The sequence below is a fragment of the Muntiacus reevesi genome, chromosome 6, assembly GCF_963930625.1.
Source record: "Muntiacus reevesi chromosome 6, mMunRee1.1, whole genome shotgun sequence".
In the NCBI taxonomy this organism is placed as follows: Eukaryota; Metazoa; Chordata; class Mammalia; order Artiodactyla; family Cervidae; genus Muntiacus; species Muntiacus reevesi.
This window is the reverse complement of record NC_089254.1, coordinates 30092026-30110356: the sequence shown is the minus strand read 5'-3', so window position 1 is coordinate 30110356 and position 18331 is coordinate 30092026. Positions and strand designations below refer to the sequence as shown.

The 18331-nt window shown below is 36.6% G+C and overlaps 1 protein-coding gene and 1 long non-coding RNA gene across 10 annotated transcripts in view; one reads left to right on the top strand and one right to left on the bottom strand.

Moving 5' to 3' along the window:
- KLHL7 (kelch like family member 7) overlaps positions 1 to 18331 on the bottom strand; it is a 54865-nt gene that overhangs the window by 20604 nt on the left and 15930 nt on the right. For all 8 annotated transcript variants that reach the window (XM_065938774.1, XM_065938776.1, XM_065938775.1 and 5 more), the window contains 6 exons: positions 17056 to 17158; positions 16074 to 16167; positions 15678 to 15802; positions 13800 to 13975; positions 11637 to 11811; positions 3319 to 3461 (listed from right to left, as the gene is read on the bottom strand). In XM_065938774.1, the coding sequence (XP_065794846.1) occupies positions 3319 to 3461; positions 11637 to 11811; positions 13800 to 13975; positions 15678 to 15802; positions 16074 to 16167; positions 17056 to 17158 (816 nt within the window). The remainder of the gene's footprint in view (positions 1 to 3318; positions 3462 to 11636; positions 11812 to 13799; positions 13976 to 15677; positions 15803 to 16073; positions 16168 to 17055; positions 17159 to 18331) is intronic.
- The window catches only part of LOC136170532 (uncharacterized), a 46101-nt gene that overhangs the window by 26092 nt on the left and 1678 nt on the right, over positions 1 to 18331 (top strand). For both annotated transcript variants that reach the window (XR_010663645.1, XR_010663644.1), the window contains exon 3: positions 9419 to 9621. This is a non-coding gene — a long non-coding RNA (uncharacterized lncRNA). The remainder of the gene's footprint in view (positions 1 to 9418; positions 9622 to 18331) is intronic.

Sequence of the window (18331 nt, the reverse complement as noted above, 5' to 3'; positions counted from 1 at the left end):
GAAACTCCAATACTTTGGCCACCTGATGGGAAGAACCGACTCATTGGAAAAGACCATGATGCTGGGAAAGATTGAAGGCGGGAGGAGAAGGGATCGACAGAGGGTGAGATGGTTGGATGGCATCACCGACTCAATGAACATGAGTTTGAGTAGGCTCCAGGAGTTGGTGATGGACAGGGAAGCCTGGCGTGCTACAGTCCATGGGGTCGCAAAGAGACACGACTGAGCAGCTGAACTGACTGGTGACTCTTGATTGTTGCACGAGGGCCAGGTGAGGTCTCCTCACTGGACCAGACTGAAGCAACCATTCAAACTTGGTCTATAGGTTACACTCTGGCTAGTGTGTATTTCTGTTACTATCTACCCAGATCATTAGACGGAATTTCTTTTCAACTGACAGAGAAGATAAAATTATTTCATAGTCTGACTTCAAGATCTCTAGACTCTAACTCTATGCTATAATCTCAGCTGCAGGAGCCCTGGTCTTTCTCCCCTTGCCAAAGGTCTCCTATGTGGATGCCTATAACACTGATCAGTTCTGGAAACAGAAATGAACAGAAAATAGAAGGGATTCCACATGTCTTGGGAGGACAAGTGTTCCCAAAACAAAAGTTATGCTAAAGTATGGTGTTGCTCATAACAGAGTTCCTAGATGTCCACAGGTCTGCAGCAGGGGTTGGCCAACTGCAGGCTAAATCCAACCGTTTCTGTAAATAAAGTTTGATTGGAATGCAGCCTTGCCCATTTTTTTAATGTATTATTTATGGCTGCTTTCTGGCTACAGCATCAGTTTGAGCAGTTATAGCAGAGAATATGTAGACTATAAAGCTGCAAGTGTTTATTATCTCTTTTAGAAAAAGTTAGCCAAGCCCTGATCTACATCACGTTGGTATAACCCCTTGGAAATGAAGGACAGCTTGTTGCCCCAAGCATCTTCTAACACTTTACAGATGACACATATCCTGTGTTTGGGTGTCCTACATTTACACTCTAACTGGGCAAACCAAAAAGCTGCCAGTTGTGAGCAAAACCTGGAGCAGCTTTCTAAGTGGGACAGGTGACAGAAGTACAGCTCAGCTGCTCAGGCGAGCCTGTGACCCGAGGGCATTGAGTTGCTGCTTATAACTTGAGGCATGTCCCAAGATGATCACAGAGCACACCCCTGGGATTCTAGAGCAGGGCCAACCTACTTTAGGCAGGTACCATTTTCTCAGTAAATAGCTCCTGGCTGGCCACTAGGGTCTGACAGACGGCAAACGTCTGACACCAAGGGAAACCAGGTGAGCATACTGTTAACCCATTTTGAATAGTATTACCTGACCTACCACATCACCAATAGCATGGTTTCAATCCATGATCTAGCATTTAGACACAGAACTGGGCTTTTGGAGGGCTCAAAGGCACAGAACATCCAAATGGGATAATCACAACCCTTCCTCAGTAGGCCTTCTCCCTCACCCAGGGTTATGTCTTCTTGGAGGTAGTCTCTACACATCAACTGACAAACTTGAGAGACCTGAGCTTGGTTCATCCATGATAGTACTAGCCAAAAGTACTGGCTTAAGCATTACAGTCCCTTCAGGAATGGTACTGAGGGATAATAGAGAAAAGACATATCCTGATATGGCAGATTTTCAAGCAGTTCCTTCAACTGTTCATTATGTCATTCAGTAGAGGAAGCCTCAGGTCAGTTTTTTATCAACTGTCAGACAGTGACTAATGGTTTACCCAGATGGTTATAGACCTGAAATAAGCAAGAATGAAAAAATGCTGACAAGGGGATTTTGAGGAAGGATAAAGTAGAAGCCCGCCCCCACCCCCGCCTCCCCTCAAAGGAAACAAATATGAGTCCCACATGAATTCTTACTGGAGTGCCCACAGCTGCAGCAAAGTCTTAGTAATCATGTGGAGAGGACTGTGTCTGCATCTTTCCTCCCCAGTGTGATGCTTGCTCAATGGGCTTATGAGTGGCTACAGTGCAGTGACAGATGCATGCAGTATCTACATAAGCCAGTGGCTACAGAAGTTAATGAACCTTTATGAGAATGGATACATGTATATGTATGGCTGAGTCCCTTTGCTGTTCACCTTAAAATATCACAACATTGTTAATCAGCTATACTCCAATATAAAATAAAAAGTTAAAAAAAAAACAGCCAAAAAAACCAGCTAATGGCCCTTCCTTACCTGAGGCCTACGTGGCTATCCACTACTGGCTAGCACCCACTTTGTGGGCAATACTGACCGATTTTAAGAACCCCATTTGTTATCATACCTTGAGGGAACTAGTTACCTAATGCCATGCTAACTACACTGGAACGTCCCATTATTGAAGGGACAAAGCTCCGTCCTCATTGGAATTGATATTTATTCTGGATTTGGACTGGCCCATGCTGTCTTTTGCACTCTTGACAATACTACCATATGTGTATCACCACTATCATATTATATAGAAAGCCTCCAAGGACCCACTTCTCAGAGAAAGTAGTATCAGAAGTATCCTGATGTAAAAAGGATGTTCTGGACTCATCAGGTATCTATCATCAACAAAAAATGGGCCTATAAGATGATGAAAGAGATCATTAAGTGCTGAGACTCAACATCAGCTATGGGTACCATCTTGCAAGGTCAGGTGCTATCTTTTTAGGATTATGGTATGTGTTCTGCTTAGCCAATATATGTAGCAATAGCAAAATGTAGAATTATCTCGCCAACAGCCAAAAGTCAGGTCTAAGAAACGAGAGAGAGAAATATGAATGGACTTTCTCATAATCTATTTTTAAAAATTGTGTTCCTAGACCTATGACTCAAACTCTGCTGCCCAACTGGCATAATGTAAAACACATTAAAATTGGTAATAATATCTAGATGGTTGGACTAAAGATAATGTTATTTTTCCTCATGATGGTCTAGATTTTTCACATTTTCTAGAAAGACTGTATTCTTTTATATTCAAACATAATTACTAAAGGGGAAAAAAAACCCCATAGCTCCAGAAGCAGATTTTCATTGAAAGTGGCACATAAGTAAAGAAAGGAGTTGAGATGAATGCAAGGAGTTCCTAACAAATCAGAAAAACTGCTTTCCCTTTTCTTTGATAATGGTTACTATGTAGCACTCCAGAGCAGTCACAGAGACATTTGAAATATGACTCAGCCTCAGTTTCCTTATTTGTAAAATGAGATCTAACTATGTATCATAAGGTCTATGAAAGAACACCATAAACTATAACATCTCTGAGTCATTACTATCGGTGGTAGGTGCCAGTCTATCTGCTCAGTGCTTTTACAAACAAAAACAAGGATAAAAGTTAGTTACCTTTGGGTTAAAATATCTACAAGACTGTGGTTGGGAGCCTCCAAACAGGGCTATGCGGTAGTCATGTTTCTTCCTTCTGGGCCTTGTGCCTTCTACCAGTTCTTCTCGATCCTCTGGAGAAAGGAGATGATACCTCATCCCACCTGGAGAAAAATACATGGCAACTCTTCAAGAACTTCAGGCACTTTAATACTTACTTTGAAAAGGAAACACCCAAACAAAGCAGTGCTCTTATTTCTGTAACCGTTTTTTTTTTTCCTATCATCTCTCTAACATTTATGGAAAGAGTGAGCGGGAATGAGGCAGGAGAAATGTATAATAATCTGAGTGCTAATCAATTATTATTCTCTGTCATCACCATCAATGCTAAGATTGTCCTACCCACTTAGGAAATATCAGTGAATCATCTGGCTTTTCAAGCAACAGCAGCCATAATATTAATTATTAAAATTCAGATCTCCTAACCCAGCAGTTCTCAATCTTCACTGTACATTAGAGTCACCTAGAAAAATCTCAGAAACTATCGCTGGGTCTATCTCAGCACAGTTAAATCAAAACCTCTGGTGGAAGGGTGGAGGCACTGGTATTGCCCCTTATATGTGGTTAAAAGATCAGCAACTTCATTACCTGGGAACTTGTTAGAAATACTGAATCCCAGAGCTACTGAATTAGAATCTGCATATTTAACAAAATCTGAAAGTAACTCAGATGCACATAAAACTTGGAGAAGTACTTACTGCTTAGATGATCCTAAAATGCAATGAGGATTCATAACTACTGTGATCTAAAATCTTTCTTTCAGCAATTACTTAATTTTGTCAAGTCAAGGGACACTCAATGATTAAAAACTTAAGATGTCATTTCAAATTAGTGTGGGAAAAGTAGATTATTCAATAAATGATGATAGACAGTGATATGAAGAAAATACCCAACTTCATATTTTACTCTAAAGCAAATTCCAAATCAACAGAATATTGTAAAATGGGTTTTTGTTTTTTGTTTTTTTAAAAAAAAGCCTTGTAAATGAACTAAAAGAAAAATAGGAAAAGTTTAAAAAAATAGGCTCAGAATGAGGAAGCCTGAAAGTGAAAGTGAAGCTGCTCAGTCGCGTCGGATTCTTTGTGACCCCACGGACTGTAACCTACGAGGCTCTTCCGTCCATGGGATTTTCCAGGCAAGAGTACTGGAATGGGTTGCCATTTCCTTCTCCAGGGGATCTTCCCAACCCAGGGATTGAACCCAGGTCTCCCTCATTGCAGGCAGACGCTTTACCGTCTGAGCTACCAAGGAAGCCTAAGAAAAGACAAATAACACAGAAGCTAAAAAAAAAAAAAAAAAAAAAATTCAGAACTACAAAATTTTAAGTTAAATTATTTCATGGCAAAAAGAAAAAACAGAAAAATTAAAAGACAATGACAGGATTTCCCTGGTGGTCCAGTGGCTAAGACTGCACTCCCAATGCAGAGGGACCAGGTTCGATTCCTCATCTGCGAACTAGATCCCACATGCAGCAACTAAGACCCAGTACAGTCAAAAAAAATAGGTAAATGTTAAAAAGAGAATGACAAACTAGAAAAGAATTTATAAAGCATATAAAAGACATATATAAGATACTCAATAACATGATGATGATCAAATGACAGAAAATTAGATCATGTATCTGAACAAAGTTCATAGAAAAAGAACTAATTACAAATAACTCTGAAACATATGAAAAGATGCTCATGTGCTCTAGGCAGAGAGATGCAAATTAAAATCAAATGTTCTCATACATCAGACTGCACAAGATCAAACTATCTGGAACACAGGGTATGATAAAAGAAGCAGCAGTCTCCTACACTGCTGGTGGGAATGTGGATGAGTGCAAATTATCTGTGAAATTATTTCACATATTTTAGCCAGCTATTTCCCCCTTTAGGATTTTATCAACCTAAAGTTCATTGTCAGGGAAGTGGTTAAAAATTATGGTTATCCACACACTGGAATGCTAAATATGGTTACTGAGATGAACAAGGAAGGATAATATGTACACATAGGATGAATTCCAAGAAAAAATGTGGAATGGAAAAAGCAAGATGGGAAAATTCCCTGTTTGGGGAACCAAGATCCCACAAGCTGATGGGATGGCAGGCAAGGGAGAAAGACACAGAAGAGTACACAGAGTGTGACATTATTTAAAAATTTATATCTTTATTTATATATATTTACACAAAATTTATATAAGCATTTGTCAATAAATTACTGTGTGTGCACAGATTCAAGACTACTTTTAGAAGGATATACAAGATAATAATGGTTACCTCCAGTGAGACTTTTCACTATCTACCCTGAACTGTGTATGATGTACAGTACTACTAGTTCAAAAATAAAATAAGGTAAGCAATCTTCAATACATGCAGAAAACACTTCTGTTCATGATGCTGTGTTGGGCTTTTATAAGGGAAATACAGGTTGTGAATGAATGAAAATCAGTATCAGTATTTCTAGCATTTCTTTCTACTTTAGAGCATCAGTAGCAGCAATGTGCATTAGAGCAGCTGGCACACTCAGCAGCCAAGACTCAGATGCCCACCCTCAGTCAGGGGTCAGCAAACCTTCTTCAGATAGCAAATATTCTGGGCTCTGTAAGTCACATTTGGTTTTGTCATACATTCTTGATTTGTTTTTTCACAATCCTTTACAACTGTAAAAAAACACTTTTCCTCATGCCTTCCTCTCCCACTCTAGATGTAAGACTGGAGTTCTCAAAAGTGTAGTTCACTGACCAGCAGCATCACTTGGAAACTTGTTAGAAATCCAAATTATTGAACACACCCCAGAACAGATCTTGTGGGGTCTGAGAGCCACTGCTCTAGGAGGGCCCCACACAGGGCGGGTGTGTCCTGTGGGATCTGTGAACACAGGTCTCCCAACAAGAGAACACGGGCAGCGGGGAAGGAGAGGTCCAGGAGGGGAGGGTTCCAGGCAACAGGCCATGGCTGCAAGGAGCTGACTGTGGCCAACCGTGTCCACCCTGGAGGAAGCACAGACTGGCTCCTTCACTGACGGGCTGCTTCTCTCCCAGACAGGGCTGAGGACAAGCTCTCTGGGACCTTTCCCTGAGAAGCACCTTGCTCCTTAGGCTTATTCCTTTGGGAGTTAATCCTCTGAGAGGCAGGTACTGTCATTTGAAGATTCTGAGTAAGAACTTGGTCTGACCCTTTGTGGTGGCTTTGACTGTGATCTTCATTTTAGGACTCATTTTTAGTCGTAAATTCTCTCAGTTTAGTTTTATTCTGTATTCCTATCATCTTTTCTGTTTTTCTTCTACTCTCAGAAGGCAGCCTCTAGGTCACATGGTAGGGAGGTAACTGACAGTCTGAGGAAGGGAGGCCCTCTCTCCACTGAGCTTTATTCAGGCTTCAAAGCTGCTTGTGCCTAGTCAAGGAGTTGTAGAACTGTTCTCCATTAGAACAAGACAAAACAAAGAAAAAAAGAAAATGTAACAAAGATTCCTGCTCAAGAGCCTAACCCCACACTTGGCTGGATTTCTGGAATAATCCCGATACTCTGTGTCTGAGTCAATTCAGAATCCACATAAGCACTAAACACTATACTTCATTTAGACTGGCTAATTTATCTTCAACAGCTTACACCATGTGTGAATAAACAGATGCAGGTCTCCACCAAGTGAAACCAGAAATATGACACAGTATGCAAATAAAGATATAACAAAAATCCAACATTAACACGTACGAAATCCACATAATGAAAGCACTAATCTAAAGGTGTCTTCTCGGTCCTGATTTTCTTTCACCTCCCTGTACTTAAAGAAAGTAAGTATTACCTATAATCTACCTCTTTAAACTCCCTACACCTTGGTTTTAAAGATAGCAGCCTGGGTGAACTCTCCTTTTCCACTTCTTTTCCCATCACCCTTTAAGGGATATGTTCTTGATTCATACCCCTTCCCCCCCTCTACACCTTAACTGGAGCCAAAAGATATTATACCATGCACTGTTTTATGCTATTGCCACTCATGAAAAATGTTTATTATTACAGTCATCTAAGATATTTTTAGTAAATATAGAGCATTCCACTGTATGGATATATCATAATACTTTCCCAAACTAGGGGACAGTATTGGGTCAACTTACCCTAAAACCATATTATTATTAACTAGTAGCCATGTGATAAGTCTAACAGAAATTTTACTTTACTTCCAAATCAAAGGAAAGTGACACTATATAATAATTGGATGAGCGCCTAAAGCCTGTGCTCTGCAATGAGATGCCACCACAATGAGAAGCCCATGTGTTGCAACTAGAGTAGTCCTCACTCATCACACCTACAGAAAGCCTGCACACTGCAATGAAGACTCAGCGTAGCCAAAAATAAAAGAAACAGATGAAAGAAGAAATAGTGAACTGGAATACAGATTTGAAGAAATCACCCCAAGTGCAATGAAAAGCTTAGGTATTATGGAGTGGAGAACTGATAACATATTTTTAATTAAAATTCCTGAGGAAGTTGACACTATTGGAAGAGAAAATGGCTGAGGATTTTCCAAACCTGATGAAAAACATGGATTCCTCAGACTAGGGAAAGTGAACAAACACTGCGCAGGATAAACACAAACAAATGCCCAGCCATATTTGATGCTAAACATCAAAACCAACAGAAACCCTTTTAAAAAGACACAGGCAAAAAATTCACACTATCTACAAAGAATGACAACTGCATTGACAGGAGACATCAATAGTAACGATGGAGGTGGGGTGAAATATCTTCAAAGTATTGACAGAAAATATATTCAACCTAGAATTATATGCCCAGTTCACCTTTAAGAATAGAGTAAAAGAAAAAATATGTATTTTTATATAACCAACAACTGAAACAATTTAAAGTCAGACTGTAAATGTATGAACTTTATAAAGGATGCTCTTCAGGAATATGGGGAGAAGATCTAAGATACAAGAAGAAATGGTATGCAAAGAGATTGACAAATATGGATAAATATAAATACTATTAAAAAAAATTAAGTCCCATTTGAAAAGTTAAAAAAACACACTAAAATACAGAACAAAAAACATTTAGTGTTTGCATTATTCTTTACAGCTTTAGGTACAGCTTAAATACACATACTAAATTTTAAAATAGCACTATAGCAATATTTGTCAAAATCCTCAAACTCTCAGAAAAAAAGCAGTAACTTTTATCAGTATCCACTAGAAATAAGTTTAAAATTCAGGAAAACAAAATTAATTTCTTAATTATAAACATCTCCTACCTACTCCACTCATATCTACCTACATACCCCAACACATGTACCCAACTAATGTCAAAAGCCAGGTCCATGGCTCTAGGTGAGAACTAAAGGTATTCCCATCAGAGTAAGGGAAAGACAAGGCTAATATTTATCACCACCATAGTTAATTGAACACTGTTCAATTAAAAACTTATTCAATGCAATTATGCAATATAACAAAAGAAAAAAATATAAATATTAAGGGCAAAAACTAAAATCATTTGCAGATCATGAATTATTTCCCTAGAAAAAATAAATTCACTGAAATTTTTTTTAAAAAGATCAATAATGACTAAAGAAAAAAATACAATCACAATAGCAACAACAAAAATATCTGAAAATTTTTAAGAAATATAGAATGTAAAAAAAGAAAATTACAAGTTCTTTAGGGACACATGACAATTTAATGAAGTACAACAATAATTAAGGGCTTCCCAGGTGGCTCAGATGATAAAGAATCTGCCTGCAATGCAAAGATGAATCATTCAACAATAATACTGGGTTAGAATCTTGCCAAACATTTAGGAGGGAAAATAAAGCTAGGTTCTTAATTATTCCGGGTGGCATGAGATTATTTCATATGAAATCAATCTCAGTTGCATATAAGGTTTAGAAATTTTTTTAAAAAATCCACAAATGCACAAAAGGAAAATTTAGGAAATTAAAAAAAAATTCTTGGACCAAGAAAGACCCTTCCAAACATATTTCTAAACCTGGATATAAAGGAAAAGATTGACTAAGATTTATCAATACAAAAACAACTTGAGATTCGACTTGCCATTTCAACACGTTTTCCTTCCTCTCTCTTGAAAGCCACTCTCCAAAAACAAGGAAAGAAGAAGCAAACAAACTCTACCTCTGATAATGCTAGAAGATCTGCAACTCCCGTTAACAGTTAATGAAGACAGCTAGCAGACAGAATGTTAAACCTGAATAGTTATGGCAAGAGACACCAATGAGAAACAAGCCAAATGATCCTGCAGAACCCTGGAATGATACAGAGTACCCCAAAAGAGGTGGGTATGAGAGAGTGGGGATGAAATCAAGAGAACTCTAAAATTCTAAAATAAATGACTGCTGAATTGCCAGGTCTCCTTTCCCTACTGCAGTCAGATACCTATGCTTTTCCCACTATAGGAGACAGAAGGGTTGGTCTTCAGAGATTCTGAATCAGAGATGTCCAGATCAGAAAATCACACACAAAAGGGTGTAAAACTGAAAACAGGGATTAAGTGAAAGCCTTCAAGTCAAAATGTTCCCCCATTCAGTTGCCAAATGCCTCTAACCCAACTACCTGAGAAAATAACTAAGATAATGACCTCTGAAGTCACTCAGTCGTGTCCAACTCTTTGAGACCCCATGGACTGTAGCCTACCACGCTCCTCCGTCCATGGGATTTTCCAGGCAAGGGTACTGGAGTGGGTTGCCATTTCCTTCTCCAGAGGACCTTCCTGACCCAGGGATCGAACCTGGGTCTCCCATACTGTAGGCAGACGCTTTACTGTCTGAGCCACCAGGGAAAGATTAATGACCTCTGGGGGTCCCCAATTTAAAAACTGTCTGGCTATCCTGATTATCCTACAGTTTAGCCCAATAAATGAGAAGACCATTCACATATACAGTATTATCAATTTTATAACTACACACTCTTATGGTTCACAGATGATATGAAATATTTGTTTTCAATAAAAAGAGAAAAAACAAAACCAAACCAAAGGCAAAACAGAAAAAAAGAAAAAAGAAGGCAATACAGGAAATGCAGGCAAGATAAGAAAACATTAAAGGCATTATAATGCTACTTTGGAATAAGATATTATAGCCATGAAATAAGAAGAGAAAAAAACTCACAGAAATAAAAAATAACTGGAATAAAAGTGCTAAAAGAAAAATTAAGGCTATTTCCAAGAAAATAGCAAAGACAAAGATGGATAGGAGAGACAAGAAAAGATTACAGACTCAATCCCTAAAAAATCACAATGCCAGCAATAAAGAACTGAGAAATCTGTGGCTGAATAGATAGAGAATGCCAGTGTGATAACTAAAAGATGAAAACCAAGGTACATTACTGTGAACCTTCAAAACACCAGGGATTAAAAGAAAATAAAGTGTTACATGTTTACAAGGAGGCGTACTAAATAAACAGGGCATCAGATTTCTCAAAAGTAATACTGGAAGTTAGTAAACAATGGAAAATTCCTTCAAAATTCTAATTAAAAATCATTTTTCAACATAACTCTATAGCCAGTTTAACTATCCTTCAACATTTTATGATAAAATAAAGATGTGATTTTTCAAATTTCCAAATATTTACTGATTATATACTCTTTCTCAGGAAGCTTTTAAGGATATGTTCAATCAAACAGAATTTAGGAAGGGGAAGACCTGGGTTTGAGGAAAATAGTGAATCTAACTTAGGAAAGGAGTGAAAGAACATCCCAGGATGGCAGAGAAGTCCCAGGACAAGAACTGTGCCTTAAGTTTACACCTACAGTGCAAACACTTCATACTGGAACAGGCAGAAAGAAGGCTCTACGAACAGCGTTGCCAAAGAAAGAAAAGCAACGGATTGTTTAATAGTACAACCTTATTAACTGTCATTTTACAGAGGGGTTGGAACTCAAGTCTAAAAGTCAAGAAAAATTAAGTGAATCAAAAAAGAATGTGGCAAAAAATGTGCTCCAGGTGCAACAAACCAACATTTTTCTTCAAAAAAGAAAATGTGATCACAGTACACTACTTGGGGCTCAATTATTTTAAAAAGGAAATAAAACACATAAAATGAAAATTGCTGTACATGAAAGGAAGCAGTCTAATTTTTTTACCTTCTATCACAGGTGTTCCTATAAAATAAGGGATGAGGCTAAGTTCCTTCCAGATAGACAGCTGAGAATCCCAATAGATTAACTATACAGAAGGGCTAAGTCTCAAGTGTTTCTCCGTGGCTGCCCCATCTGATCCAATCTGAAGGGTTTTAAATCCATGAGAAACTGGTTACATGATCAGGTTATAAATGGATATTAAGGAAACTTACTTATCACCATCTTAAGGCATTCGGGATTGTCTTGAATAAGTGGTTCAGCTTGTACTGTTTTACTTAAGAAGTTCTTTGAGATAAGAGGAAACCTGACTTTAGCAAGGATGTCAACCATAAAAGGCTGGCGATTAGGTTCATCATATTTCAACCACCTGACTGCAGCGTCATAAACCTAAGGGGAGAAAAACAGCATGGTAAAATTTTTAGATGGTAGCAGTACTTTCAATTACCTATGTTTACTCTCCTAGTGAAGAGAAAGAATCTTATTAAGACATAACTGCTTACCCCCAATATCTTATTCAGATACTTGTTTTCAACCCCAAATACCCATCTTTACTTCAGAACAGTTTACACAATGCTCTAGTGATTCTTCTAGGTAATATGCTTTATAGAGCTTATTACTACTGCATAATGTGTAACGATAAAGATGATGTTGAATACAGATTTTTAAATTGCTTTTAAACAAAATGTAACTTCTGTTTTGTAAGGAGATATGATATACATTTCCCACTGAAAAAATATATTGATCAATGTTAGTTTCAATATTTGCTTATATGGTACCAAGAAAATGGGTTATTTCCTCAGTGGCCTTCTATCCCAAGAGATACGAAAGTCATCTAAGATTTTGTTATAATCTAATATTCCTGAATTATGAACTGATAGATCTATGTGCTTTCCACAAACTTTATGATATAAAAATTCTATATATATAAAAGTAAATTAGAGTATTTATGTAAGAATTGCTTTCTAAAATAAAATAATTCATTTAACTGTACCAAAACAGTGCCAAGTTTATTAACATAATCTGATCTACAAATCACTAAACACACTGAAAAAATCTATTATTTCATATACCACACAATTTTAGGTCACATTAATAAGGCCTAAATTTAATTTACCCATGAATCAATTTTTTATAGGAATTAGTCTTTTATTTTTAAATAAGTTCTTTATTAGGATAGTTTTTTATTTATAGAAAAGTTGGAAAGACAGTTCCCATATACCTTGCACTTAGATGTTAACTGGTACATTAGTATAAAACTCTCATCATAACTAACAAATAAATGTCGATACATTAAGGCCCATACTTAAAAAAAAAATCCTTTAGCTTGTCTAATTTTCTTTTTCTGTTCCTCAATTCCAAAGAAGATACATTACATTTAGTCATTATACCACCTTAGGCTCTTCTAGACTATGACAGATTCTCAGACCTTCCTTGTTTTTGACGATTTTTGATAGTTGTGAGTTCTAATCAGGTATTTTATAGACTGTCCCTCAATCTAGGTTATCTCATGATTAGGCTGGGGCTATAATTTTTTTGGGAGGAAGACAGAGACGACATGCCAGCCTCATTATATTAAGGGTATGTGCTATCAACATGGTATCACTGATTTCCATTATATAATACATTATCACAAACTTTTTGACTTAAATTACAGAGAAGGATGGGGAACTGAAAATAGAGATTAATTAAATGTCTGCATATTAAAGTGTTACCCCATCTAGCTCCCAACACCTGCACCCAGCTTACACCTCTGACAGTTTATCTGGCAGTTCTGGAGATCACAGTCCAAAGTGGGTCACACCCTGGGCAAAAATCAAGGTGTCATCAAGGCTGCCTGAAGGCCTAGAGGAGAAACCGTTTTCTTGACTTTTCTAACATCTAGCAGCCATCTGTCTTCTTGGTTTGTGGTCCCTCCTTCATCTTCAAAGCTAGCAATGGCCGGCCAATTCTACCTCACGTCACATCACTGACACTGACTCTTCTGTATCCTTCTTCCATATTTAAGGATGCTTTTGATTACACTGGACCCACCCAATAATCTCCTCCTCTCAAGATCCTTAACCAAATCTGCAGTCTCAACTGCCATGTAAGATGACATATTCCCAGGTTCCAGGGATTAGGATGTGGGCAACACTGGGAGGAATCACTGTTTTGTCTACCCAGCAGCATCTCTACAAGCAGTGTCTCAAATCGCCAGCCCCTAGGAGCATCCAAAACTTATTTTTCCTATGAAACAGAATTTGGAATACTCTATTTAGTGTAAATACCATCTCTCCTAATATGATTCTTTTCTTTGTCATGTATCCAAAAATGAAGTGTAAGAAATCCATAGGAGCATTTTTACTAAGAATAATGTGGGAAGGCAATTTAGTTACCTGATCCTCTGCTCTCACAGTTAGAGTGTCCTGGTTGAGGAGGTGTGTAACTCGCTTGACATCAAGTTGTAGAAATTCATCAGTTTTATAAACTTCAGTAAAATGCTGATGAATAAAGTCATCTGCAGTTGCTTTCAATTCAGGACAGTCTAGACACTCCGCTAGTACACTTATACCTGAAGATACAAAGAAAATAAATGAACCAAAATACCTTAAAAAAAACACAGAGAAGATACATTAATTGACTCTAGGAAAATGAGATAATAAATTTCATAAGTCTTTTCCATTGATTTGTCTATTGTTATGCCAGAATGATACTACCTTATATGTAGCTGAATTTGGTACTTGGTAGGACAGACCATCTTCAATGTTTTTTCAAACTTTTCTTGGCTACAAGTAAAACATTTTCTCTTGCAAATAAATTTTAAAATAAGCTTATAATGTTCTACTTTTTAAAAATTCTAATATGACTTCAATTAGGATTGCTAAATATTTGGATTACTTTAGGGACAGTTGACAGATCTCCACTTAAGATTTTTTAAAATTATCTTCAATGTAATTAATTATTATTAATGTTCTGCATCAGGAATCTGCAAAGTACTGTCATGAGCCAAATCACTCACCTCTAGCTGTAGGGTCAGCAGCTAAGAATTTTTTTAAGGGTTGTGAAAAAAGGGAGCATAGGGGAGAGAAAGGAGGAGGGGAATATACTAACCAATAACATGGCATGCTGTGTACTCATGGCGAGCAGTCGGCTACATATGAATGTCTAGGCTCCCAGTAGGGAAATGATACTTTCACCAAAAACCAGTATTTATTAATTAATTAATTTTTGGCAGCTGAATTTGTGGTGATTATGTGACCAAATAAAATGTCATGTGGATCAACAAAATATGAATGTGAAAAGTAGTTGTTTCTGTGAAGACTAATTCTAAGGTTTAAGACAGTCTTGAAATAGCTCAAATCAAGCATGACCAAGACAATTGATAAAATCTGAGAAAACACTGCAAAAGTCTAGAAGAATTCTGTCATCAGACTTCTTGCTGAGTTATCAATTTGTTTTAAGGAAATTAAGAATAAAAAATCAGATGATATTTTATTGGTGTGACTTATGTAAGACAGATTTAGGTAAAATCAGTAGTTATAGAGTTGGGCTTAGCATCAAACAGTAGCAGATTGCTATATTTATATTACACTAAAATAAAACCTTTACAATTGATAAAACCTTCTTTAACCACTGACTACATTAATGAAATTTAAATTAGCCAACTAACTACTGTTCTGATTATGCCAGATAAGGAAACTTCTATTGTTACTGTTACTGTATTTTTTCTTGACTGACTGCACGGATGGAAACCTTCAGCACAAAATTGAACACTAGCATGTTTTCATGCAAAGAATATTTGCTATCGGTTTCAGACACATATAGGTTAACTATTTTATTTCTAGTTTAAGAGTTTTTATAAATATAGGAATGAGGACTGAAATACAAAAGTGCCTTCATCATCTTTTGCTATGGCTTTAAGTATTTTTATATAAGTATAGCATGTCAGCGTAGTAAATTATGTTTGTTTTTTTAACACTGAATCATTCTGGCATTTCTAAAGTAAATCCTTGCACCTCTTCTTACACACAAAAAATCATTGCTGAGGTTATTTTTTATTTTGGAAAATGCTGATAAGTATTTTATGGCTTGTTTCTGCTGAGGTTAATAGGCATCTCCCTAACCTCCTCTTATTACTGGAAAATTTTTTAGTGAACATCCCAAGATTAAATAAGGAAAAAAGAAGATTAAATGAGGATACTTATAACCATGCCTTTTCTCTTTATTAAATTACAAATTACAGGTTTTTTTTTAATAGGAATCTCATTTCTTACCAAGACAGTTTGAAGCATCAACTTGTTCTTTCAAAAAATCAACACACATTTTCTTCACAGGTTCAATCTGGTACTGGTTTGCTGCATCTAGCAAGGATTGAACATTGTTGCTATTCACAGAAATTCTGTAAATAAGGTGAAATGAATATTAATTTCATACAATTTATTATTTAAATAATGCTGCTGTAAAATATATCCTACTGGCCCCTAAAATTAGACAAAAAATTAAGATTTTCAGCCTTTGAACTAGTATAGCATAAGCTCCTCAAACCCTACCCCTACCACCCTTATAGTTTTTCATTTTGAAGAATGTGGAGCATACCAATTTGTTATAATAATACTTTGCATGGCAGATCCTGACCTTACTTCTCCACAGCAGAAATGACCTTAACTTACCTAGCTGTATAAGCAAATTCCACAAGTTGTTCAATAATGTCAGGTTCGGCATCTTTGAGTTCCACTTCAAAGGACTTTGATTCAATCATGTTAGCTAATATAAAGAGAAGAAACATAAATGGCATGAGTACTTCCATGAGTCTAACTAAAGAACCAGATCATTCTAGGCTGTGTTAAATGTTAGAGAAAAATAGCATGACAGACACCTCTCTGAAAGAAAATACCCTAGAAAGCCCACCCAGCACTCCCCTATAATAAATGCAAATTAATTCTCCATACTTGAGATGTGCCTTAAAATATTACTCAATTAGTGTACTTAAAAAAAAAAAAAAGCCAAGTAAACTGAAAGACATAAATCTCGATTTAGTATTTCCCCAACTCCTAAATTAATTTGGTAGCATTCTCTTAAATTGCTATGGGCAAAATGCCTCTGACACAGTTGAAACAGACCTATAAAAACAATGACAATTAAATATACATAGTCAGCTTTCAACAGCAAGGCTCTCATTCTTCCCCAAATCCCTGGTAGGTAGCCAGGGCATTAAAGAGAAAACGTGAGGCTGATATATTGTATAACTTGATCAAGCTCATAACCAGTACTAAGTAGAAGAACCAGGACTCGGACCCAATTCTCAACTCCAAAATATGTTTTTTTCTAGTACGTTATATTTCATTTAACTTGCTAGATAAAATGCCATAAGACTTATCTGCTCCTTTGTCTTTTAATCTGAGATTAAGAAAAAAACCCAGTATTCAACTAGAAGCTGTATATTCATTAAAAAACACTTAGGGCCCTTTAGGGCTAACAAAAGGACAGTTCTCCTTCGAGCAATCATCACCATGACCTCTTTTCAATCTCTTCACTGTTCTTTGGTCTTAAGTGCTTTTAAAACTGGCATATTAAATATGAAAATGGCATATTTTCATTTAGACCTCACCTAAATCTTACAGAAAAGATACTGTTTTATCCTCAGATACTTACTTGTGAACATTAAGTTAAAAAAATGACTGGCTGCAGCAAGGACAACACGATGAGCAGGTATCTTCCTTTCCTGGACCATAAGGATCACATCACACAGTGTTTTCTAATCAAGAGAGAAATAAATACAATTAAAAAGGGCTCAATGGGAATGGCTAGGCAAAGGAAAAAAGCAGGTGCTGACCAAATGCTTTACCTCTATTTTCCATTTAAATCCAATATTTTCCCAGCACAGATCTTGTTTATAATGTAAAATCTATTTACGAAAGACTTACAGAGTTGCTGTCATGAGTTTGGTGTATCAAAATCTGGCACTAAAGCTCCCAACAGTCAGGATAAAAAAAAATCTTTAAAGTCAGGAAAAAAGTACTAACCTTTGGGGGAAACCAATTTTTTTTTTTTTATCTGACACTAATTCTAAGATCTTTATCATGGTGGGATTTTACGGGGACAGTAAATGACAATGTCCTTTTTCAAACAAAGACAGTGTGGTTTTTCAAATAAGGCAATCTGCTTTTAAAAAAACTCTCCTTGGGACTTCCCTGGTGGTCCAGTGGCTAAGACTCTGTGCTCCCAATGCAGGAGGCCTAGGTTCGATCCCCAGTCAGGGAACTAGATCCCACATGCTGCAACTAAGACCCAGCACAGCCAAATAAATAAAAATACATATAAATAAAATATTTTAAAAAATAATAATAAATAAATAAAAAACTCTCCTTGATAAAAATGTAGAGTACACACTGCATTTTCCAAGAAAGTTGCCTTCATAGACCTAACCCGAAACTGGAACAACTCAGAACATAGAGTAGATGAACCCAGTGTCCATTTAGCACTCTTTCCTTAAAGAACACTTCTCTAATATGCACTTCTGATAAGACCTGGATAGCAGCCACTTTTAAATTGTGATATCTAACCAAGGACAAATGTGTCACTGTAGGTTACTGAAAGAAAAATCTACATTGTATACTTAAAGTGTTAGAAAAATGGGTAACATTAAAGTTTAAGATTTACTTTATTTACTTAAAGATGAATTTCAAGAAAAAAGAAATGTTTATCAAATAAAATTTCAATTTCTTAACGAAGTTAAAGATATAATGTATAGATTTGGCTCAGGGGAAAAAAATGTAAAGCACTCTCTTAGGCACTGGGAATACGAGGCAAATAATATTTTCAGAGTAATAGTACTCACAAATCTAAATAATGGCCCAATAGCTCAGAAGATATGGCATTTTGCAAATTTAGGTATTTTACTAAAACTACTGATATAGTTTCTGATATA